The sequence below is a fragment of the Eumetopias jubatus genome, unplaced genomic scaffold (genome assembly GCF_037043125.1).
Source record: "Eumetopias jubatus isolate StellerSeaLion01/CBP00866 unplaced genomic scaffold, mEumJub1_p1.0 scaffold_17, whole genome shotgun sequence".
NCBI classification, from domain to species: domain Eukaryota; kingdom Metazoa; phylum Chordata; class Mammalia; order Carnivora; family Otariidae; genus Eumetopias; species Eumetopias jubatus.
The window spans coordinates 80,097,221-80,123,382 of NW_028274823.1; the positions used below are offsets into that span (position 1 = coordinate 80,097,221).

The window sequence follows — 26,162 nt, forward strand, 5'->3', positions numbered from 1 at the left end:
TCTCCACTGAGCAGGGAGCCTGATGCAAGACTTGACCCCAGGACCCGGGGATCACAACCTGAGCCAAAGGCAGACACTTAACTGACTAAGCCACCCCTCTCAGAACTGTTAAAACAAAAAATAGTCCTAACACAAACGATGGTAAGGATGCAGAGAAACTAGATGACTTATACATTATTGGTGAGAATACAAAACGATGCATTCATAGCAGCTTATTTGCAATAGCCAAAAATTGCAAAAACCCCAGATCTATCAATGAATGGTTAAACAAACTATTTATTTATATATATATATATATATATATATATATATATATATATAACACAGAACACTATTCAGCAACAAAAAGGAATGAACCATTGATACAATAACTTGGATGAATACTCAAGGTGTTATGTCTAGGGATAGAAACTAATCCCAAAGGTGACATACATACATATCTCTGTAACATGTCTGAACTGATAGTGGCAGAGCACATAGGGGTAAAGAGGGTATGGTTATAAAAGGGCAACACGAGAGGTCCTTATGATGATGGAACTATACAGTATTTTGACTATAGTGACAGATACACACAAGCTACACAAGTGATGAAGTTGTACTGTACTAAATATATACATGCAAACAAATGAAAAGAAGAAAAACGAGAAATGTTCCTAAGGCCTGTGATCAATGTCAATATCCTGGATGTGATATTTATACAACAGTTTTGCAAAATGTTACCATTAGTGAAAATTGAGTAAAGTGTTCCCTGGACTTTTATGTATTGTTTCTTAAAACTGCATGTGAATCTACATTTCTCTCATAAAAATTTCAATTTAAGAAAATAGCAAGATGGTAGATGTTCACCTCAGAACTTACTCCAAATAAAAGCATTAAGATAGAAGGCAGCGATTATCAGGCAGGATAAGAAAGCAAGAGTCAACTCTACCTTACAGAAAAAAATCACTTTAAATTAAATAACAAATATAGACTAAAGAAAGATGGAATTAGATATATACCATGCAAACACTAATCATAAGAAGCTGAAATGATTATAATAATATCAAAAAAACCACATTTCAGGACAAGGAATTTTGCCAGGAATAAACAGGAAAATTACACAATGAGAAAGAAGACGTAACAATCTTAATGTAACTGTACCTAAAATAAGAGAGCTTCAAGTTGTATAACAAACCGACAATAGAAAAACACAGGGTCACAATTACACCTGGAAACTTCGTATCTGTCTCAGGAATTGATAAAACAACTGAAAGGGAAATTAAGCATAGATATGTATAATTTGCAAAAACATTATCAACCAAATGACATTTGGGAATATCTCACCCAGTGACAGCAGAATACATAATCTTTTCAAGTTCACATGGAACATTCACCAAGAAAAACTTACAGAAAATCATAAAAATTATATTCTCTGAACACAAACAAGTTAGAAATGAATAGAAAAGTATCTGAAAAAAAATCCCAAACATTTAGAAATCACACAACAGTTTTCTAAATAACCCATGGCAGGGGTGGGTGGAGAAACCTTAATGTAAATTAGAAAATATTTTTAACTAAATGAAAATGAACACATAACTTTCCAGAATTTCTAGATGCTGTAGTGAAATTCAGAACTTTAAAAGTTTATAATTAAAATGGAAATAGTATCAAAACCAGTGAAAACCCAGCTTTCATTTTAAGAAGTTATAAAAAGAACTAACCCCATAGTGAATGGAAACATAAAAATAGTAGCAAAGTGAACATGAGTCAATGAAATAAAAAAAGGACAAATAGAGAAAATCAATGAAACCAAAAACTCATTCTTTTGAAAAGCATAATCAATGAAACTGATAAATTTCCCCCAAACCGATGAAGAAAGAGAAAACAAATTTTATCAATGTAAAAACAAAAGAGGGGTGGTCAGTACAGATCATACAGACATCATTCTTTTGTGAATATTGACACAACCGTCTTTAACACTTAATCTGCAAATCAAACTCAGCAACATATAAATGATGGACCACAACCAGGTGGATTTTATTCCAGAAAATACAAGGTTGTTTAAACATTTGAAAATATGTCAATGTAATTAATCATATCAGAAAAATTTAAAAAGGAATCATATGATTAGATTTTGTGCTTAAAAGGCCAAATGACAAAAATCAACATTTATTCATAAAACTCTCAGCAAACTTGAATAAAAAACAACATTCTATACCTGAGAAACCCAGAGCTGACAGGAAACATGGGAAATGACTCAATGCTGTCCCCTAAGACTGAGAGTAAGGCAAGGATGGTCTTTTGTCACCAGTTCTCTTCAGCATTGTAGTGAGAATGCAGTAAAGGCAAAAAAAAAAAAAAAAGACATAAACAGCATAAAGATTGAAAAGAAAGAAGCAAGTGCAGGAGACATGATCATATACAATTAGAAAATTTTATGGAATCAAAAAGCTACCAAAACGATGTTTATCAAGGTTACAGGAAACAAGGTCAATACACAAGGATCAACTGTATTGCTATAGATTAACAAAGAACTACTGAAAGTGAAATTACATAAATAATACTACTTATAATAGCATCCAAATCAAGACAGACTTCGGGATGAATCTAACAAAACAATGTCTGTACTCAGGCAATACAAAACGCTGCTCAGAGAAATTAAAGACCTAATTAAATGGTAAGATAGAGCACATTCATGGATCAGAAAGTCAGTATTATTAAGATGTCAACTTTCCCCAGACATATAGAATAAATAAAATCCTAAAAGCAATTATGAAGGCAGCCTTTGGTTTTTTTTTTTTTTAGAAACCGACAAGTTCATTCTAAAATGTATGTGGAAATGCAAAAGACATGCAAGGGCCAAAACAGTTCTGGACAAGAGAACAAAGTTGGAGAATTGATACAATTTCATTTAAAGACTTATTAACAAAGATATGGGAATAAAGACAATGTAGAGAAGCTAAACAGATCAATGGAACAGGAAAAAGGACCCATAGGTAGAAACCACCCCCGACACACACAAAGACAAATAATCAACTGGATGTCTTAAAAGGTGCCAAGGTAATTCAATGGAGAAAAGATAGTCTTTTCAACAAATGGTGCTGAAAAAATGGAATGTTCAAATGGAATAATATAAATTTTGACCCTTAAAACACTATACACAAAAATGTATTCCAAATAGATCATATACCTAACATAGAGCTAAAGCATTTAGAAAACAAGAGGAAAAATCTCTGATACTCTTGGGTCTGCAAAGATTTCTTAAAAAAGATTAAAACTGGTAAGCTGGGCTTTATCAAAATGAAAAACTTCTAAAAAGCCACAAACGGGGGGAGAGGGTACAGACTGGGGGAAAATATCCAATCAATAAAAAATCTTTATAACTCAAAAATAAGACAACCTACGAAGTGGGCAAACGATTTAAACAGATGCTTCACAAAATAAGATACACAAATGGCAAGTAAGTGAAAGATGCGTAACATCACTATTTATCAAGGCAATGCAAATGAAAAGCACAGGGAAATGCCACTATGCACATTAAAATGGCTGTATTAAAAAGTAACAATACCAAGTATTGACAAAAATGTGAAATAACTCCAACTCTCACACACTGGTGACAGAAATGTAAAATGGAACAACCACTTCAGAGAAGTCTGACATTATATATACTAATCCTACAAACCGAAAAACTTTGCTCCTAAGTATTTACCCGAGAGAAATAAAAACATGCCTACATTAAAATGCACATGAAGTTCACTGCAGCTATGTTCATAACAACCAAAAACTGGAAAGAGAACGGATAAACTGTAATTAAGCATCCAATAAAATATGACTTAATAAAAAACAAAAGAGTTACTGACAGATGCTAAAACATGGATACATCTCAAAATCATGCTGAATAAAAGACAAGGAAGAGACATCTTAGATATCTCCATTTATGTGAAATGATATTTTAAAAAATCAGTCTAACCTCGTTACTGAAAGCAGATTATTGGTTGCCAGGGGCCATGGTGGGGGGCAAGTCCCAGGAGTGACTGGGAAAGGGGAATGAGAAACCCTTCTGGGTGATGGGTTGTCTCTAAACTGTAGGAGTCATATGTATGAGTATACTCTTATTAAAATTTGAGTCGGTAGAATTAACCATATTTAAATTATTGCCCAGAGTTGATTTTTAAAAATTTGGAAATGTTATTTTAATAACAAAGCTCTTAAAATTTTGAAAATCATAAACAGGAAAATAGACAATATTGTTATAGTCATATATCATGCTTTATTAAAACACATCAACTATAGCTAAGTATGTCAATATGTATAAATATCAAAACCATGCACCCGAAGACAAAAGCAAGTTGCAAAACACGTGTTCCCACTGATATACAAGGAAAACAATGTTAGACACACACACACACAGAAATATATGTAAAATATTACTGTAAAAGTAATGAGATGTGAGATCAATATTAACCAAATTTAGAAAAGTGCTGAATGTGGCAGAAGTTACAGGATATGGAATGGATTTGAGGATGGTATGCAGATACTTCAACTATTCTTGTACATTACTTCCAACCTGCAGCAGACACAGCAATGGTTATGATATTCCTCATAACTGGACACACCCCCTGGAAAGGTGGGCTATCACTGGGTCAACAGGCCTGAATTCAAGAAAGCTGAGCTATGATGAGCTTCCTGGAAATTTCAATTGGGACACAAAGGTCATATGCCCTACAGTACTCTACTTTCATTAACACACTCAATGTTTCTTCTGGTTCCTGAACCTACAAAGAGGAAGTAGATACGTCCTCCAGACTGTCCCTGGCTGGTGGCAGTGTACATTCTGGTATGAATCTAGTCCATGGGGAAAACTAGACCCCAGGATGAACCAGACCATCAAGCATTATTCGCAGAGGTAACAGCATAGTCTGGAGACAGACTAATCAAAAACCTATGATGGCTCATGCTAGGGAGGGCCATGGGGTGTCATGTGTTTCTCCCGAAGTGAAATCAGAGTCTGAAAAGATTATTCAGTTTATTTGTTCTTTTCAAAAAGCTTTGCATTCCAGTTAATGTTTTTAAAAATGTCTATTTTCAGCTTTGTTTCTATTAAAAAATTTGAGATCAGAGAAAAACAACTTTAAGAATGATATATCTAAAGGAAAATTTCTGTCCATATTACCTAGAGACATTCTTCCTTCAATACAATCTTCAGATATAATAAAGTCTGAATTTTGTTACAGTCTGCACATTCAAAACATCTTTATGACTTCCTCCAATATCAATTGTCTTGCTCAACAAAATGGCATTTCTTGATAAAGGCTCAACCACATTTGCTGCATTCTTTGGGTATCTTCCCTATTATTTCCCTGACATACATTGAATACAACTTGTGTTATGAAGGTCTCAAAAAAATACAAGATGTTGACACTTTTTCCCAAGGGTGGTCTGATTGTTATTTCTGGCCAAATTCTGGAAGAACATTTTCACTCATCTGTTTGATTGACAGGATTATCTCCTATGTAAGTTCTTTCTTTAATAAGCTCTACTTCATAATAAAAATAATTCCCCATATTTCCTACATGCATTGATAGGGTTTCTTCTACAAACAGTCACTTTTAGTTGTCTTATTTACAACAGATTTTTAAACATTCACCAAATTCAGAGTATTTGCCACTATAAGTATTCTCTTCTTTACTTTGGAAGATGACTTACGGTAAAAGATTGGCCATTCTTTACATTCATAGGGGTCAGGTCTTTTGTGAATTTTCTGTGGTATTTTGAGGTATGAATCACAAGAGAAAGATTTCTCTCATTGCTGTGTTTAGAAATTTTCTTCCCCTGTGTGTAACCTTGGATGTACTGTGATAACTGTTTTCTTGGAGGTTTTCTCACTCTCAATACATTCATAGGGCTTCTCTGTGTCTTCTCTGATGTACTTTGAGGCCTGAGTTACAACTGAAGGTTTTCCCACAACGATTACATTTATAGGGTTTCTCTCCTGTGTGTGTTCTCTGATGCTTAGTGAGATCTGACTTATGATAGAAGGACTTCCCACATTCGTTACACTCATAAGGTTTCTCCCCTGTGTGTATTCTCTGATGTATGGTGAGAATGGATTTCTCAGAAAATGACTTCCCACACTCATTACATTCATAGGGCTTCTCACCTGTGTGAGTTCTCTGATGTGATCTGAGGACTGAACTGCAAGTAAAGGTCTTCCCACACTGATTACAGTGATACGATTTTTCCCCTCTGTGTGTTCGTTTATGTATTGTATAATCTGACTTATGGCAAAAAGTCTTCCCACATTTTTTACACACATAGGGCTTCTCTCCTGTATGAGTTCGCTGGTGTACTGTAAGGTATGAATTCCTAGAGAAGAATTTCCCACATTCCTTACATTCATAAGGTTTCTCACCTGTGTGAGTTCTGTGGTGTTTAGTGAGGTCTGATTTATTGTAGAAGGTTTTTCCACATTCATTACACTTATAAGGTTTTTCCCCTGTGTGTATCCTCTGATGTACTGTGAGGACTGATTTCTCAGAAAAGGATTTCCCACACTCACTACATTCATATGGCTTCTCCTTTGTGTGAGTTCTCTGATGTACTTTTAGACCTGAGTTGCGACTAAAGGTTTTTCCGCACTGATTACATCCATAGGGTTTTCCCCCTATGTGAGTTTTCTCATGTTTAGTGACATCTGACTTGTGACAAAAGGTTTTTCCACATATCTCACATTCATAGGGTTTCTCCCCTGTGTGAGTTCTCAGATGTACTGTAAGGTAGGAGTTTCTAGAGAAGAATTTTCCACATTGATTACACTCATAGGGTTTCTCACCTGTGTGTGTTTTCTGATGTATTGTGAGGACTGAGTTGCTTATGAAGGTTTTTCCACACTGATTACATTCATAGGGCTTCTCCCCTGTGTGAATTCTCTGGTGTACTGTGAGATATGACTTATGGTAGAAGCTTTTTCTACATTCCTTACATTCATAGGGTTTCTCTCCTGTGTGAGTTCTCTGATGAATTATGAGGTGTGAACTTCTAGAGAAGCATTTCCCACACTCCTTACATTTGTATGGTTTCTCTCCTGTGTGGATTCGCTGATGTAAAGTGAGGAGAGATTTCCGAGAGAAGCATTTCCCACATTCCTTACATTCATAGGGTTTCTCTCTTGTATGTATTTTCTGATGTTTGGTGAGTTTTGACTTTTTGCAGAATGTTTTTGCACATTCATTACATTCACAGACCTTGTCTCCTATGTGTGTTCTCTGAGTTACATTCAGAACTGCCTTCTCCCAGAAAGGTTCTCCCAAGTTGTTATATTCAAATATTCTCTCTCCTGTGTCAGGGAAGTCTGATCTCCCATTGAAATTATCCACTCTTTCAATATACTCATAACCTTTCACCTCTACATGAACTCTGTGTTCCAAGAGAGATGACTTCTCAAAAGTTTTAGCATATTCATGAAACTCACAAGGATTTTCTGTTCTTTGTGCCATCTTACGGACCATGAGGGCTGAATCATTACAGAAAGTTTTATCAGATTCATTATGTTCACAAGGACTCTGGTCTATGTGAGCTTGGTTATATGGAATGACAACTACCTTCTCATGGAAAGCTTGCCAACATTCCTTGTATTCCTTATCGCTTTGAATAAAGGATTGCTCTATATTTTTAATTCTCTGATATGGGATGAAATCTTCATTATGACTGAGGTATTTTCCATTTTGAATGAATTCACAAGGTTTCTCTCCCATTTGAGTTTGTTCATGGTTAATATGAAGGAACAATTTCCCATATGTATTGAGGTTAACAGGCTTCTTACTTAAAGAGTTTTTCTTATTAATAATTAATTCTGAAATACATTTCAAATTCATATCACACGAGTCACACCTACAGGGTATTTTTATGGAAGGAACTGTGTCTGTGCTGAAATTAAAAATGCTTCCTAATACATTACCTCTGTGCATAGTCAGTGTTTTGTTGTTGATAAACGAGGCTTGACAAAAATGTCTGTCCTGGGTTTCTTGATTCTTTTCTAGTTGGTTATCAACTTTGCAGACTTCTAGAAGTGAGAAAAACAAACCATAAGCCATGAATCGTATCATAATTATGATGAAATTACACTTAAAACAAATGCCATTTACATCACTGACTTCGTTTTGTGAAATAAGAGTGAGCCAAATAGTCATATTGCCCCAACCTTCGGATTAAAAAAAATAAAACCTGACAGGGTGGAAAAGGGGGATAGAAACTTAGAACACACACATCTACATTTGGCAATTTTCAAATACATATTTCAAGACTTAATATATACATTAGAAATAAATAAAAAGCATGGTGAAGAAAACAGACTTGGAAAAAAAATGGCTCATCTAGGAAGGGGAAATGTAGAGAACTAGAGAGGCCATGAAACTTAGTAGATAAGAGTGCCCGAAAGAAATAGAGGAACAATTTGATATTTTGAAGGATCAGACTTTACATAATATTCCTCATACTTACATTAGTGCAGCTAAATTCTCTCTACACTTTCCATGTTTACAGTTTCATTCTCCTCCTTTTAAAAGTACTTGTTTTGTTATACATTTAGTACATTGTTAATATCAAATTAAATTTCTGAAAGCACGGATTTCTTTGTGCTTGTGAATAGAGTCCTGTAATGTGGTTTCTAATTTTCCCTCTACTTGTGTTACTTATAAAAAATATAAATGTCCACCAGGAAAATCAAAAAGATGAGAACAAGACTGAAAGATGATCAAACCCATCAGTTGTTTTAGTTGTGGTATATTCAAACTTATTTTGTCAGATATGCTACCACCAGATGCTAATTTTTCCCCACTGTAAACTTGCTCTGACATAATATTAATACTTTTTTCTTTTACACCCGGATTTCTACATTTCGTGGTTTCATTTATAACCATGGAAGACCTGACCTAAAACATTCAATGATATATTTATTTACCCTAAGAATTCTCAGCTATACTTCACGTTACCTTCTTGCTCAGTACATACAACATAACAATGATGACCCTATTTAAAAACCTATTCAGGGCGCCTGGGTGACTCAGTCGTTAAGCATCTGCCTTCACGTCAGGTCATAATCCCAAGGTCCTGGGATCGAGCCCCGCATCAGGCTCCCTGCTTGGCGGGAAGCCTGCTTCTCCCTCTCCCACTCCCCCTGCTTGTGTTCCTGCTCTCGCTATCTCTCTCCGTGTCAAGTAAATAAAATCTTAAAAAAAAAAAAACCAAAAACCTATTCAAAGCCCATTGTCTCCAAGCACCATTAGAAGCAAACACACCGCAGTTATAATTTCGGGGGGGCGGGATTTGTCCCCAACCACATACATATTAGGTACTCAAGTGATCACTTCACTAGTCCATAATAAATGTCTTCTTTCTAGAAATGCCAGACTATTAATTTGCCAAAAATCATTCAAGTTCAACCAAGACTTTTCACTCAGCTGGTTTACATTCCCATTTTGGATTTGCTCAGAACTTTACTCTTTAGGAAAATGACACTGTCTCATTATAAGTCTTCACAAACATCTCTACCATTTCGAGTCCTACTTACATTGAAATTTAAAATTAATCACATTCTATACATCTCATTCTATCAGAATGTTGGATAATACCCCCTTTAAACATAAACATACCCTGTTAACTGCTGAAATTTGAAATACTCAGTAGTCTTTTTTCTTTTCCCAACTACAACCTATGGTGTCACAAGTATTTATATCTGATTTCCTATGAATACATCTGAGTGGACATGAAAGTAATGGTATTTAACAAGTGGTGTGCTTTTTCAAAACAAAGTCCAAGTTTTCTACAAATCTGTAATATTGAACAAGAATCTACAGGTTTGGGGCACCTGGGTGGCTGAGTTGTTAAGCGTCTGCCTTCGCCTCACGTCGTGATCCCAGGGTCCTGGGATCGAGCCCCACGTTGGGCTCCCTGCTGGGCAGGGGGCCTGCTTCTCCCTCTCCCTCTCCCCACTGCTCCCCCTGCTTGTGCTGTCAAATAAGTAAATAAAATCTTAAAAATAAGAATCTACACGTTTATAACCCAACATGTGCATTTAGAAATTCCTTGTAGTATTTTCTGAATATAAAGGTTCTCTCACTCATCAAGAGGCACAGTTAATGAATTAAGTAATGATCCAATACCCATTATATATTATACGACAAAATAAAGATATGCTGTCTTTGAAGAAATTATAATCCAGTAATAGCTTCTTCATTCAACATTCATACACTATCAGGAATCAGATTCCATACTAGATAATGTAAATCAAAGCAAGGAAGGAACATTTTACGAAAGCTGAGCTTAAATTTAAAAAATGTGCTTAAAAACAAAGACAATGCTATTAACAATAGGAAAAGTTAACAGGAAAAGTAACCATTACCATACGCCAAGCACTGCTCCATGTACTTTTCATGTATTAATTCACAAGAATCCCCAAGTATGTTAGGAATGAAATGTGGACTTGTATGGCAGGAAAGCGTATCTGTGGGCAATCCTAGGAATAAGGAGTAAATGGGAGTTTAGCACCAGTTCTGTGCCACAGAGATGAGATGTAGTCATATTTAAGGGTCACTGGAGCACCTGGGTGGCTGTTGGTTAAGTGTCCGACTCTTGGGATTCAGCTCAGGTTGTGATCTCACGGCTATGAGATTGAGTCCCGCTTAGGGCTCCATGCTCAGCAGAGTCTGCTTGAGATTCTCTCTCTCCCTCTTCTGCTGCACCCCCCCACTCATGTGTGTTTGCTCTTAATAAATAAATAAATCTTAAAAAAAAGGTAAAAAAATATTAAGGATCATTAAATGAGAAAAACATAAATTTGCTAATTACATATTGGGGAAAATACAACTCAAGATATTAACATGATAAATTAGACGGTTTGTGCGGCAAAGTGTAATTGCATTTAGGAATTAGAACAAAGAGTAAAACAGAATGCCCAAGTGTTTTGGGTGGTATCAGTGCAAAGTGAGAATATGAAAAGAATTTTTTTTTAATTTATTTACTTGCCAGAGAGAGAGAGAGAGAGAAAGAGAGAGAGAGAGAGAGAGAAAGCATAGCAGGGGAAGCAGCAGGCAGAGTGAGAAGCAGGCTCCCTGCTGAGCAAGGAGCCTAATGTGGGACTCGATCCCAGGACCCTGGGATCACCTGAGCCGAAGGCAGATGCTTAACCAACTGAGACGCCCAGGAGACCCTATAAAAAGAATTTTTTAAAGTTTACAAAAATAAAACAATAGTGATCTAACACTAGTAAGAAAAGAAGACAGAAAAATAAAATGATACTAAGACAGTTACAAGAGAAGACTCATAAAAGGTAACAAATGAAGCGGGTAAAATTTATGATTTGTGAATGCTAATTGTGATATTACTTCTTGCCACATTGAAGGGGGGATATCCTGTATATTCTGTATATGGGCAGGTATATAACACTGAATGTCAAGTGGGTAAAAGATGCTAAAAATATAACATGTAGTTAGCAGAATAAACGAAAACCTATTATTTTAGCTATAGCAAGGTATTATTATATTTTGAAGATCCAATTTGACACTTTGCACTTTAACAGGTAAATGTAGTCTGTTTCCATTTATGATTACTGAAAAAAATTCAAGTCGTCTCTCACATTTTAGTTGGCACTTTGTATTTGTCACAATTTTACTACCGATTCTATTGTACTTTTCTTCCTTCTTTTTGAAATAATTTCGTATCTTTTCCATTTTTTCTTCTTTACAACTTTAGAAGTTATACACACCTGTTTCTCAGCTTTAGGTGGCTATCCATCACATCATACCATGAATATTTAACTTAAAATCTGGAGGAATTCAGTATCTTACACCTCTTTTTCTGAAGAACAGAAGCATCAAACTCAATTTGATCACCTCTCACCTCATTTATATGCAGTTATTGCTTTGTGTACATGGTTTTTTAGCCCTACACATTAGCATCATATCACTTTATATACCTATTGTTCAGATTTACCTCTATCTCTTGTCATCTCTTACCACTTACCACTCCTTCTCTCATCTCAAGCATTCTTTTGGGTTTCATTTTCTCTTTTCCTGTAGTATTTCCATTAGAATTTTACAATGAAATTACATAATTAAAGGTATGGCTTCTATAATTTATTTCATTACCAACCCAAATTTTATGATCCACTCTGACACGAACTCTCCTGTTGACTAAACCCCAGTTAGTGTCCTCTGAGCCCTATTCTCAACTAGGCCTTGACTAGGTCTTCCAGGTCTATCCGGGCTGAGCTCAGTTTTAGCAAGAATCTTTTAAGTCGGTCTAGTGACAATCCCCTCACCCTTGATATCTGATCAAGTTCCTTATACCCCGCCCCTGATGTGTTAGTGCCTGGTCTGCATGCAGCAGGAATCCCCCTACAGTTGATGTTTCTCTTAGTAATCTTCTATCCAGTGATTCCCCCGACTCTGCAAGTCCCTAGCTGTCGTAGCAGTATTTGGAGTTGAGTTCAGCTTTACTGAAACTTCTCACCTATTCCAACAGCTACTGAATAAAATCTCTATCACTGTTAGCTGGTGGCTGGCTTTATTTCTCATTGAAACAGCATGAGCTCAGTCGACTGCTGGAAGAGAAATACGAGTAAAGAGATAAACCCTCTATGACACAGGCTTGGATGGGCAGGCCAAAGCTGAAAATGGAGCACAAGACACTGAGGAAATTCTCCTCACATGACAGACCCAAGAACTAGGGAACAGTATCAAATACAGCCACACATTAAGTAACTGGAGTCCCAAGAAAAAGGATGAAATACATCAAACCACACATTTAGGTAACCGAGAAAACAACAAGAAAAATACCCGGGAAACCCCCCAAAAACAAATCAAAGGTAAACCTGGAAACATCAGAATTGAACAGCTGAAAACCAAAGATGAAAAGAAAATCTTGAAGGCAATAAGAGAAAACAGAATATAAATACAGAAGAACAAAGATTTAAAAATCAGAGGAGGAAGTAAGTATGTAACCCAGAAGACAGTGAAGTGAATCAAGTATGGACAGAAAAGAGCGTCGATCCAGATTTCCATAACTAGAAAAAACATCCTGCACAAATGAAGACCTGTAGGCAGAAAGAACTGCTGCCTTGTGGGGTTTGAAGTAAAATACCACATAGAAAGGGAGGGAGGAACTGAAGTTATTGTCATAACACTGCACAGCCTCATATAAAACAGTATGACGTCGTTTGAAATCAGACTGTGATAAATTGAAGATACCGTATTCCATAGGGCAACCACTTAGGTGGTTAAAATATTCCCGTTAAAAAATAAGAGGTTTCCACATTAGTTAAAAAAGATGCAACCATGTTATCTGTAGGAAATCCACTCTAAATATAAACAGATTAAAAGTAAAAAGATGGCAAAAGATATACCATGTAGACATTACAAAAAAGCTGAAGGGACTATTTATGCTTTTTCTTTTTTTGCCTCCAGGACTTCTGACTATAAACTGTAGATTCCCATGACTACCCAGCCCACCTCAGATTTGATAATTCACTAGAACAGCTCACAAAACCCAGAAAAACAATTTACTTATATATTACCAGTTCATTATAAAGGGTTCCACTCTAGAACAGCCACATAGTAGAGATATATAGGCAAAGTCTGGGGATGTGTGTGGTGTGTGGAACGCCCGTGCCCTCTCTTGGGCACACCACTCAAAGCTCCCCTCAGTCTATTGTTTAGAGGCTCTTCTGGAGGTTTCACTACCTAGGCTCGATTGATTAAATCCCTGGCCACTGCTGGTGGCCACCCCGAGGACTGAAGTGATCTAGCAGCCCCCAGCCACCAAGTTACCTCAGTATACAAAAGACACTCTTTTCACGCCAGGGAATCCAAGGGTTTTCGGAACTGTGTGCCAGGAATCATGGGCAAAGATTAAAAAAAAATTTTTTTTTTTTGCTATATTATAGTCTCTCTCACTACTAAAAACTGCAACAGACCATTTTTTTTAAACGAAATTCAAATTTTGCAGCATGGCCTAGGACTTCAAGATCAAGCTTATGCTGATGTCTCCAAGTGTATTTCATGCCGTTGCTCACTGTGCTTGCCATGCTGGAAACACACTAGCCATCTTGCTGTTGACTGAATGAGTCTAGTGTGTTCCCACCCAGGGCCTTCCCGCCTCTCTCAGGAATGCTCTTCTCTCAGGTCTTTGCTGTCAAGATTTTTCATATAATTTAGGTTCTTTTCAAATATAATCTTGAAGAGGCTCCCTTGGTCACTTGGCTGAAACAGTCCACTTATCCCCCATCACATCATCTCATTTTCCTGTCTTTAAAACCCTTCACAGCATTCAGCATGACCCGAAATTGTAAGATTAATTTATTCGCATCCTTTCTTCCTCTGTGGTCCTTACCTCTACACCTCCCTCCTGAATCTAAGCTCCACAAAAGCAGAGTGCTTGACTTTCTTATTCACTGACGTATCCCGAGGTTTTAGGAGGGCATCAGTTAAATGTTGGTTAAAAGTATACATGTCCCGAATGCCTATTTTTAGCAAGGCACTGTGTATTTATATCCTGCCTCATCTGATGCTCACAAATATTGTGACAAAGGTCTTATTATCTAAATTTACAATGAGGAAACAGGCTCAAAGAGGTTAAGTGACTTGTCTAAGCCAATAAACGGTTTAGCTAGGATTTGTGGACTAGCTGTATTAATATCAAAGTAGGCTTCAGAACAAAAAAGTTCTACTAGAAATAAAGACATCATCATAAAGGAGTCAATTCATCAAGAGGACATAAAGATCCTAATATTTATTCACTTAATAATTCTTTAAATTGATAAAGCAAAAACCAATAGAACCGAAAGGAGAAATAACCACAAAATTATAGCTGCAGACTTCAACACTGCCTCTCATTGTTTCACTGACAAAGCTTTTGGGGATATTTTCCCATTAGCCCTATGATTTTCAGTACACTATTTTATATGGAGCAGTGATTTTTTTTTTTTTTTTTTTAGGAATACACACATCATGTTATAACAATTCACTCTATTTGTATTCCTTCTTTCTTCTCCATTTATTTTTGGCTTCCTCTTATCTATATAGATACACAGCCTTTCTGTGTTGCCCAGATTTGCAACTGGTACACTCTCTTCTATCATGTAGCTCCCACATGTGCTTTAAAATTAGTTCTTTGGGGGCACCAGGGTGGCACAGTCGGTTGACTGACGCTTGGTTTTGGCTCTCGTCGTGATCTCAGGGTTGTGAGATCAGGCCCTTCATCAGCCTCCACGCTCAGCGTGGGGTCTGCTTATTTCTCTCTCCCTCTCCCCACCATGCTCACTCTCTCTTTCTCAGATAAATCTTTAAAAAAATTAAAAAACAAAATTAGTTCTTCAGTTAAATTCAGAGCCCACTACCAGCCTTTTCACCATCCTTTTTTTATGTCATTCCTTGGTTACCTGATATTCATTCTCTAGTAGAGGCTTCTAGGAACAAAGATCCTAGAGTTCTTGTCTATTCAGAAAAGATGTGCTATCTTTGTTAAAGAATATCTTAACTGGGCATAATATTCTCAATGTGACACCTTGAGGATTTTGTAGAAACTGCTCTTCTGACTCTTAGCTACAGATTTTACTGTGGAAAAGTCTGAGGCTATTTGGACTTTCTCTTTTATTGGCCAGTTGTCAAAATGACTGTTTTTTGAAATCTAGTGCCTTTATTAGAATATATCCTAATGTTGACGAGGACTGGCTCTTTTATGTAGATTCAATCATACATCTCTTCCCCCACAAAAAGTGTTCTTGAAATATTTTAAATATTCTATTTCTTTTCCTTTCTATTTTGGGGAATGAATTCTCTGTATGGTATGTTTGTGAACTCTCTTTTTAATGTCATCTTCAAAATTTATTTCATTTTCTTCTTGCTTACATTTCTTTCTGAACAGAATTTTGACAGTACCTATTCTTCCTTGGGATTCCTCCAATTTGCCTTCTTTACTGTGATTATATTTTCTGTTCTCTTTTCTGAATTTGACACCCACCATGTGTTTGCTACTATTCCCTCATTAATATCTTTCTTAAATTCTTGTATCACAGAGATAATTAATTCAATTAGTTCACCCTTTGGAAATTCATGGTTTAATATTTGGTCACATTATTTATCTACTTTATGACTACTCTGATCAGATAACAATTCTATCACCAACTAGCTTTCTTCCGATCTTTTTCACCCCCTTTTTCTTTCAATAGTTTTTTATGCATTTTGTGCTGGTTCCTTTTCCATTACTTGGGCTCAAAGGACGTGAGCTTTTTAATGAACAGCACACTGCAAAAGGATTACTTGGGAGAGGGAACAGAGTCATGTCTTAGGCTAGTGAGATAATTCATTATGAACAAGTGTTTTGCACATGTGCTGGTCTCAGTTTATAGATCAACCAGGATATGCCTTCCTTCCTCGCCAGAGTAGCTTCGGCAAGGGCTTGCTCTCCTGGTAATGACTGAGTCAGGTCACTGGGGCTGGTGTTGCTACAGCTCCAAATTGAGGAAAACCGAGTGTTGAGCTGACTTCACAGAAACTACAAGCCCAAGAGGCTGAACTGGGCCCATGGAGGCTCCGACTTCCCCAGCATCTGCCTAGACAAACTGCTGCAATCCAGAAAAGAAAGGGAGTTAAAACTCTACAGAACAGTTTCATCTCACGAGAGAGGAACAAGACAAAAGATACTATGCTTTTCCCTTCCACCCTCTGACATGCTGCTCCGGCACACACCGGTTCACATTAAGACTCAGAAAAGGTCCTGGTACTCTGAGCAATCAGAGGTGCTAATGACAGAGCTATAGTTAATGAGGTAATCACCCCCTGGAGCCATCCCTTCCTTCTAATCAGCCTTAACCCTCCACCCCCGCTTCCCTCATTTTTGTAGAAGGTCTGCACATCCTGATCAACGGTTATCAAGTACGTTTTTGCTTCAAATTCTCTGTCCTAGGAGTACCCACTAAGATAGCATATAAGATTATTTCTGCACATTTAGGTGTCTGTTAAGTGGTTTTCCCTCATGTACAGTCTCTCTTACACCGTCACAGAAACAGAGAAAATAGTTCAGAAACTGAAAAATACAGTTTGTGCTTCTACACTTTACTACGTCTGCTTTGCAGAACCAAACTGTCACGAAGGGAACTCAGGCATCTAATTCACGGCACTGTTGTTCATCAAAGTTTTAGGTTTCATGCCTCAGAGGATGTACTCTGTTCATGAAAAGTGCGCTGCCAGTCCCGGTGAGCATCAGAAATGCTTTTGTTTTCTACCCACCTGCTGATATATACACTCTTTGATCCTTTCATCAGCTTTGCTGCATTTACACTTGTACTTATTTGGGATTTCAGATATCCACTGGTGTCATATAATGAAGCTTGTCTTGCTCACTTTCCTTAATGCTTCTGGATGATTTGTGGGCAGAGAAAGAAAATGCTGACTTTATATATTCTTCTCAAGAAGTTCATTTTGTCTTTGCAAACTGTCTTAACTTGGCTACAGGACACCACATTTTCTGTTTCCACCTTAACCCCAAACTGCTTCTTCTCTCTTTGCTGAGTCTTCTCATTTTCATGACTTCTGAACCTTCAGACCTCTCAAATCTGTTCACTCTTAACTTTAAGGAGAGGTGGTTACCCGATCCCTTAGCCTCAAATACTAAATTTAAAAACGTTAAATACTACCATAAGTTGATAATTTCCAAATAAGTATCTCCAACCTGGGGTCTTCCCTAAATTACCTCTGCTCATACAGCCAAATACTTACTTATTCCCCTGTAAACCTGTGTATTTTATAATCACCTGAAATTTGGTATGTGCAATCTAAACTCCTAATGACCGCTCTAAAACCGTTTCTTTCCAGTATCCCGCATCTTCGGAACTGGTCCCCGTTCACCTGACTGCTCTGGATGAAATCCTTGGAGTTGTTCTTGACTGCTTTCTTTCTCTCACATTCCTTATCCAACTCACAGCAGATCTTAGAGGTCCTATCTTCAAAACAGATCCAGAAGCCAATCACTTTTAATCTTCTTCACCACTTCCAACCAAGGGTAAGCAATCATCACCTTTTCATAGACTGAAATACCATCCTGATGGTCTAACTTTCATTCCTCTGCCCCTAATAGTATTTTCTTTGCCCAGCAGCCAGAGAGAAAATTTAAAAGATAAATAAGCATGTCACTTATATTAGATAAAATTATACAAATGGCTTCTCACTTCACTCAGAATAAAATCAAAGTCTTTATCATACCCCAAATGGCCCTACGTAATTTGAGCTCCATTACCTCTACAACGCCAACTCTTACCACTTTCTGCTCACTCCTCTCCCCCAATCCACACTGATACTTATGTATCCTCAAAAACACAAAGTACATTCCTGACTTGGTGGGCTGACATTTAGTGTCACCTCTGCCATCAAGACTCCCCATGATGTTCACCCTCATTTCATTCAAGTTGATATCCTCAAAATGCCCTCCTGAACTTCCTTTTCTCAAGTATTACATTTCATTACTTTCAATCTATAACTTCCTTGCTATTTTATTGACATATTATGTGTACAGTATGTGTACGTATGTGCTCTTGTTTATTTCTTATCTTTCCCTATCGGAACGTAAGCTCCACGAGGTCAGGAACAAATTTAGTTCGCTGATGTGTTTCAGCACCTAAAACCTGAGTGAGGCACAGCAGGTCCTCAGTATTTGTTTAATGTGAAAATGAACATATAAACAAACACTTGAGAATAAAAACAACTCATACCATGTCACCTGGTGTCCATCTGCTTAATACGTACTAACTCACCTGGGTAGCTCTGGCTTGGGGACTCTTCCTCCAGTATCCATGGCTGCTCTCCTTGCTCCAACTTCAAGATCACTTCTGGTTTAGGGATGCAACACCCTGTAATTGGGAAAAGACATGGGAATTGGGCTAGGCTCATAGGCTTCAGGGCCCTTGAAGAAGACAGAAAATGAATCTTCAGGGGCCAATTACAACGTTTCAGTGAAGAAGAAAACATTCTTTATTGGTGTTTCAATAATCCTTCTGCTTAATATTTGAATCTCAAGCCTAAGTATCATTAAACTCAACAAAGCTTCTACAGGTGTCAAACCAAGAAAGGACGTGCATACTAGGAGTCTACATGGAAAACAATCCCTACCCACTGAGACAAGGTGGCTGTAGTTCTCCAGCATCACATCCCTGTACAGGATCCTCTGAGCAGGGCCCAGATGCTGCCACTCCTCCTGGGTAAAGCCCACAGTCACATCCTCAAATGAGAAGGATCCCTGAAACAGCACATTTGTGTTCAAATGTAAGTAATCACAATTGGAAGACATGGAAAAGCTGTCAGAGAATTGTTATGGAGTTTACTGTTCACAATTAGAAAATGTGTTCTGGCACATCTACTTTTGTACTTGGTTGGAGGAGAAAGCATGATAGACATTCCTCACCACTGTGATAAGTTACTGATGTCCCATCATGTGCCTACATGCCATAAAGAACTCTCCAACCTTGAGAATCTGAAACCAATAAAACCAGGTCACTGTTCTCAAGGAGCATATAATCTGACAAACAGAAATATTAAGCATCCAACTACCATGTAGCATACCATTCTACTACAGTAAAAACATGTGCAAAGTAGAGTGAGGTTACAGAGGGGAGAAAAGTTCTATTCCTGCTATTAGGGTGGGTTTCACTGATAACATAGTATCAATCATGAACCTGGGGCAACAGCATAACCATGTACACATCTAAAATATGTAGTTAAGGGGCTCCTGGGTGGCTCAGTCGTTAAGCGTCTGCCTTCGACTCAGGTCATGATCCCAGGGTCCTGGGATCAAGCCCCGCATCGGGCTCCCTGCTCCACAGGAAGCCAGCTTCTCCCTCTCCCACTGCCCCTGCTTGTGTTCCCTCTCTCACTGTCTCTCTCTCTCTCTGTCAAATAAATAAATAAAATCTTTAAAAAAATAAAATAAAATAAAATATGTAGTTAAGGGGTGCCCGGGTGGCTCAGGCAGTTAAGTGTCTGCCTTCGGCTCAGGTCATGGTCTCAGAGTCCTGGGATCGAGCCCCACATCAGGCTCCCTGCTCAGCAGGGAGTCTGCTTCTCCCGCTCCTGCTGTCTGTGTGTGCTCTCTGTGTCAAATACATAAAATCTTTTAAAAAAAATATGTAGTTAAAGGAGTAAGTGAACACAGAGGAAAGTACTGTTGGGACTATGTTCACATAAAGAACTATAGTAGTCTTCAGGGAATATGTTATTGAGTAATTCTGGACATAACTCCTGTAGGATAGGGGTATCCAAAATGGTTGGTTACTGTTCCATCTAGGAAACCTTTTTTTATAAATAGTAAACTTATAATGTCAATCTATATATTAAATTGCTTTGTTACTATTATTTTTCCTAAGTCACTTTTATTTTTTTCAACTGAATAAACTTGGCATGTAACATTGTGTAACTCTGATATGCTTATATAATGATGGCCAATGTAGCTATGTTTATCACATTATATATTATACTACAATATTACTACCTATACCCATTTCACTGTATGTTAGCTTTCTTCACTCTTCTTTTTATGGATTAAAATAAACCTAGGGAGACACCTGAATATTTTCTTCCCATAACTGAACAGACTGTCTTGTACAGTTCCTAGGTTTTATACTACCCACTTATGAGATGACCACTGTGGAAAATATTGCAAGCAGACACAGAGACATACCATTCTCAGGTTATCAAACCAAACAGCTAATCAATACTCATGCCATATAGTAAAAATTTGTTAATAGGAAAAAGAATAGACTATTATCCAGAAATGTATAAAGTATTATTGAGAAAAAAAACAAAGAATACCTAAATAAATAAAGAAATGTACTATATTCATGGTTTGGACAATATTACAAAAAATTTCATTTCTCCACAAATCGGCCTATAAATTCAAGACAATCAGAATTAAAATCTTAGCAGATATTTTTGTGGAAAATGGTAAGTTGATTCTCAAACTTACATAGAAACTTAAATGGCCAAGAATAACCAAAGCCATCTTGGAGAACAGAATGAATAAACTCACACTAATTATGGTAGGCAGAATCTCAGATTAACTCCAGTGGATCCAACCTTGATATAAACTCCTCTGAAGTAGAAGAGACTTAAGTCCCTGTGATTATGTTACATTTTATGGCAAAATAGATTTTGCAAGTATAATTAATATCCCTTAATCAGCTGACTTCGGTCTAAAAGGGAGACTAACTTGGGTGGGCCTGACCTAATCATGTGAGTCTTTTAAAGAACGTAAAATATCAGAGAATCTTCTACTGACCTCAAAGAAGCAGCAAGCTACTGTGAGTTCTACAGCTGTGCAGAAATAATTTCTGCCACATATGTATAAATGGGAACCCAACCAAGCCCTAGATAAGGAGAGCCAGGCAACACCTTGACTGCAGCTTTAATGCCTAAGAGAACCTAGCTAACCTAGTCCTAGACAGCTGATCCACAAAAACTGTGAGATAATAAATTTGTGTGATTCTTACCTGTAAAATTTGAGGGAACTTATTATGAAGTAGAAAATTGATGTACTAGTGTATATAAAGATTTATTCTGAAGTTAGAGTAATTTAACAGAGCGTGCTATCAGTAAAAGAATAAACTGAAAGATCAATGGAACTAAATTTATAGTCTAGGAACTGGACATGCATGGACACCTGGTTTATAAAAAAAAGTGTTATAGTAGGGCAGTGAGAAAAGGACATTAAAAAAACCAATTTTGATTTCAATCTCACATAATATGTGAAAATCAAGTCCAGATGGATTATAGGTTAAAATGTGATCAGTAAAACTTCCAGAAAATAACACAAAAAACTATCTTCATAATCTGTAGACAAGCAAAAAAATTTTAAGCAAGACACCAAAAGCACTAACCATAAAGGAAAAGAATGAAATAAATTGCATTACATTAAAATTAAGAACTTCTACTAATCAAAAGGAAACCATTAATTAAAAAAAAGCAAATCAGGGGCGCCTGGGTGGCTCAGTTAGTTAAGCGTCTGCCTTCGGCTCAGGTCATGATCCCAGGGTCCTGGGATCAAGCCCCGCATCAGGCTCCCTGCTCCTTGGGGAGCCTGCTTCTCCCTCTCCCTTTGTCTGCTACTCCCCCTGCTTGTGCTCTCTCGCTCTCTGTCAAATAAGTAAATAAAATCTTAAAAATAAAATAAAATAAAATAAATAAAGTAAATCAGCAGGAAATTTTGGCAACATACTGAAATGATAAGGAGATTATATCCAGAATATATAAAATACTTCTAAAATCAATATGAACAACACAATCTAATGGAAAAATGCGAAAAGGACCTAACAATGACTTCAAAGAGAAAAGATCCATTGCCAATAAACATGGTAAAAGGTGCTCAACCTAAACAGTCAACCACTGGATGAAAGGTCAGTGGGAATAAGAACGTTCACAGTCTCCAAGTTTCACCTGACAGATTATTAGTTTACGAAAAGAGAAAAGAAAATCTACTCTTCAAGTGGAGGTATCTGGTGGTATTACCGATAATGCTACAGTCAGACCATATAAAAAGCATACAACAGGGGCACCTGGGTGGCTCAGTCAGTTAAGCGTCTGCCTTCTGCTCGGGTCATGATCCCGGAGTCTCGGGATCAAGCCCCGCATCAGGTGCTCTGCTCAACAGGGAGTCTGCTTCTACCTCTCCCTCTCACCCTGATCGCACTCTCTCTCAAATAAATAAATTAAAAATAAACAAATAAATAAGTATACAATAAATGAGCCTAATAAAAATGTATATTCTGAATCTAATCATGAGGAAAAACAGATCAGTCAACACAGACATGGGGGCATTCTACAATCATGATTCTCAACATGGCTGCACACTGCCAGGTGTTACCCCCAGAGTTTCTGACCTAACTGGTATGGAGTGTAGTCTCAGTACAGGAATATTCAAAGAGTTTCAGATGATTCTAAAGCACAGTTAAGTACAAGAAAACTATTTAACAAGACATGTGACCAGGACTTAAAAAAAAAAAGTCCATAATATGAAAGAATACAAGGGCATGATCTTTAATTGGATCCTAAACCCAACAAAGTTTAAAGGACACTTTGGGCGCAGATAGGGGTAGATCACAAATAAAGAAAATATGTGAGGAAATTGCATGTATTTCTTTAACATTGTAAAATACAAAAGTTGAAGTAAAAATATTTAGGCATGAAGTTATAACAAAAAATGAACAAAACCTACATAAAGAAAACTATGAAAGGGCTCAGGTCATGATACCAGGGTCCTGGGATCGAGTCCCACATCGGGCTCCCTGCTCCGCGGGAAGCCTGCTTCTCCCTCTCCTACTCCCCCTGCTTGTGTTCCTGCTCTTGCTATGTCTCTCTCTGTCAAATAAGTAAGTAAAATCTTTAAAAACAACAACAACAACAAAAACTACATTTAAAGAAACTGAAAGCTAGCTCATGTTCTCACATAGGAAATGTTAGCATCAAGATTTTGATTCATAAGTTAATAGAGCAATTTAATGCAGTCTCAAAAAAATACCACCAAGTTTCTAACCTGAAATAAGGCAAGTTGACTATATATTTGAACTGGAAGGAAAGCAAGGTCAGCCAAGAAAAACCTGAAAAAAAGAGCAATGAGGAGAGCTAATCTACCAGACAGTACCAGACATAAACATAAAACTGCTATAAATAAAATAAATTGGTAGAGACACTTTATAAATAGAAAGACGTATCAATGGAAACAGACTAAAACACATCTGAAACTTAGTAAATGATAATGACAGTTTCATAAAGTAGGAAAAAGAATCTTTCACTAAGAGTGGTAGGATAATTTAATAGGTTAAGAAAGACAAAACAGGATCCATTCTCATCTATACATCAGGACAACTGCAGATGGATCAGTTAAGCTTAAATGTAAAAAAAAAAAAGGGGGGGCTATGTAAGTACTAGAAGAAAACATGGGTGAGTTCCCCCATAACTTAGGAAAGAATAAAACTTTCCTAACCATAACTAAAAATCCAGATGCAGAGCCCACAAAGCTCAGTCAGTAGAGCATCAGAATTTTTTAAAAATCCAGATGCAATAAAATAAAGTACTGACAAGATTTGACCACATAAAATTATAAAACAAAAAACCAAACAAATCCTCTGCAGAATTAAATAAAACCCAAAGAAAGGTGACAAGAAAAATGACAACCCAGAAGTATTTGCAACTTACATGACAAAGAAAGGGTTGGTACCCCTATATAAAGAGTTCCTAAAAAGGAAAAAACCAATAATCCTCTAAATATGGACAAGAACTGTGAAGCAATAACTCACAGGAAGAGAAATACAAATGGCACTAAACTTATAAAATCAAGCTTACCCTTTAAAAAGCAAAATGTAAATAAAAATTATACTGAACCACTTCACTCCTATTGGACTGGCAGAAATCCAAGTTTAACAGCATACATACTTAATTTGTTATAGGCATAAAAGCATCCTCATATCCTGTTCAGAATGCAAAGTGATTAACTAACATGAAGTGAAATATGGCAATGGTTAGCTAAATTACATGATTTTACCATTTAACCCAGAAATCCCAATTCTGGGAACCAACCACAAGGGCACACTGGCCAAAGAAAGAGGTGTAGGAACAAGGCTATATCACTATTTATATTTGCAAAAAAAACTAAAAACAACCCAAATATTGATTACTAAGGAACTAGTTGAATGTGTTATGGTATACTCACACCATGGAGTGCTAAGCTACTGGAAAAAGAACTGAGGAATATCTCCATGTAGCACTACAGCGTGAACTCCATAATATATTAAGTGACAAAACAAAGTTTAAGTTAGGGGCACCTGGGTGCCTCAGATGGTTAAGTGTCTGCCTTCGGCTCAGGTCATGATCTCTAGGTCCTGGGATCAAGCCCCACATCTGGCTCCCAGCTCAGCGGGGAGTCTGCTTCTCCCTCTCCCTCTCCCCCTGCTCATGTTCTCTCTCTCTGTCTCAAATGAATAAAATCTTTAAAAAAAACAAAGTTTAAGTGAGAAAATCAAGTACAATATGGGACACACAAAGATCTACATATAGGCCTGCTTATATTAACAGTAACAAAATGACAGGGCACTTGGGTGGCTCAGTCGTTAGGTGTCTGCCTTCGGCTCAGGTCATGATCCCAGGGTCCTGGGATCGAGCCCCGCATCGGGCTCCCTGTTCAGCGGGGAGCCTGCTTCTCCCTCTCCCACTCCCCCTGCTTGTGTTCCCTCTCTCGCTGTGTCTCTCTCTGTCAAATAAAATCTTAAAAAAAAAACCAAAATGAGAATCACTATATTGCACATCTAAAGTTAATATAAAATTGTATGTTAACTAACTGGAATTAAAATAAAAACTTAAAAAAAATGGTCACCCACATTGGGTAAGAGAAGGAGTAAGATGGGGGACAGAGATGGAACCAGACTGATCTGTGCATATGCTTTGCTTTATATTCACAGTCCATCCTCAGAAACATTTAAATATTTTTTATCCTTATCGGAAAATAATTATCAAAATGAAAACAAAACTCTAAAAACAAAGAGCAAATGAAACAAATGAATCGTATTGTGTCTCAATTTGATGCTATACCTCAGAGAGGAAATACCTCCTGAGTTAAGACACAGGAATATGACTATGTATCACAACGGGAATATACCCAAGGATAAAAGAACTAAAACAAAAACTAAAAAAAACCAAAAAACAAAACAAAAAGAAAAAGCCCAAATAAAAACAAAAACCATGGAAAAAAGATTCACAAATCTGACTACATCAAAATGTAAAACTTTCATATGACCAATGATACCACGAAGTGAAAAAAATAAGACAAACCCTGGAGAAGACATTTACAATGAATAGAAGAAAGATTACTATACAAAACTCATAAGGGATATTTATAAATTAATAAGAAATACAGAACAAAATTAACAGAAAAATAAGTAAAAATATACAAAATACATAAATCAACATTTCACAGAAAAAAAGTGAAAGGCCCAATCTTATCCATAATCAGAGAAATATAAATCAAAAGCATGAGGTTTCCATCATCCATCAGACTGGCCATAATTTTGAAATAACAGTATCAACTGTCAACAAGGAGACAAAGAAAAGCTGTCCTATCATAGAACAGCTGGTGAGAGTCATATGGTCACTTAG

At 37.0% G+C, this 26,162-nt stretch overlaps 1 protein-coding gene across 1 annotated transcript in view; it reads right to left on the reverse strand.

Moving 5' to 3' along the window:
- Positions 1-4,240: 4,240 nt before the first annotated feature.
- Positions 4,241-26,162, reverse strand: part of LOC114210282 (uncharacterized) — a 28,302-nt gene continuing 6,380 nt past the window's right edge. Inside the window, 6 exon segments of the mRNA XM_088019911.1 lie at positions 4,241-5,757; positions 5,759-5,814; positions 5,816-5,888; positions 5,890-8,041; positions 18,782-18,877; positions 19,137-19,263. Of these exon segments, the coding sequence (XP_087876037.1) occupies positions 5,721-5,757; positions 5,759-5,814; positions 5,816-5,888; positions 5,890-8,041; positions 18,782-18,877; positions 19,137-19,263 (2,541 nt within the window). The 3' untranslated portion in view covers positions 4,241-5,720.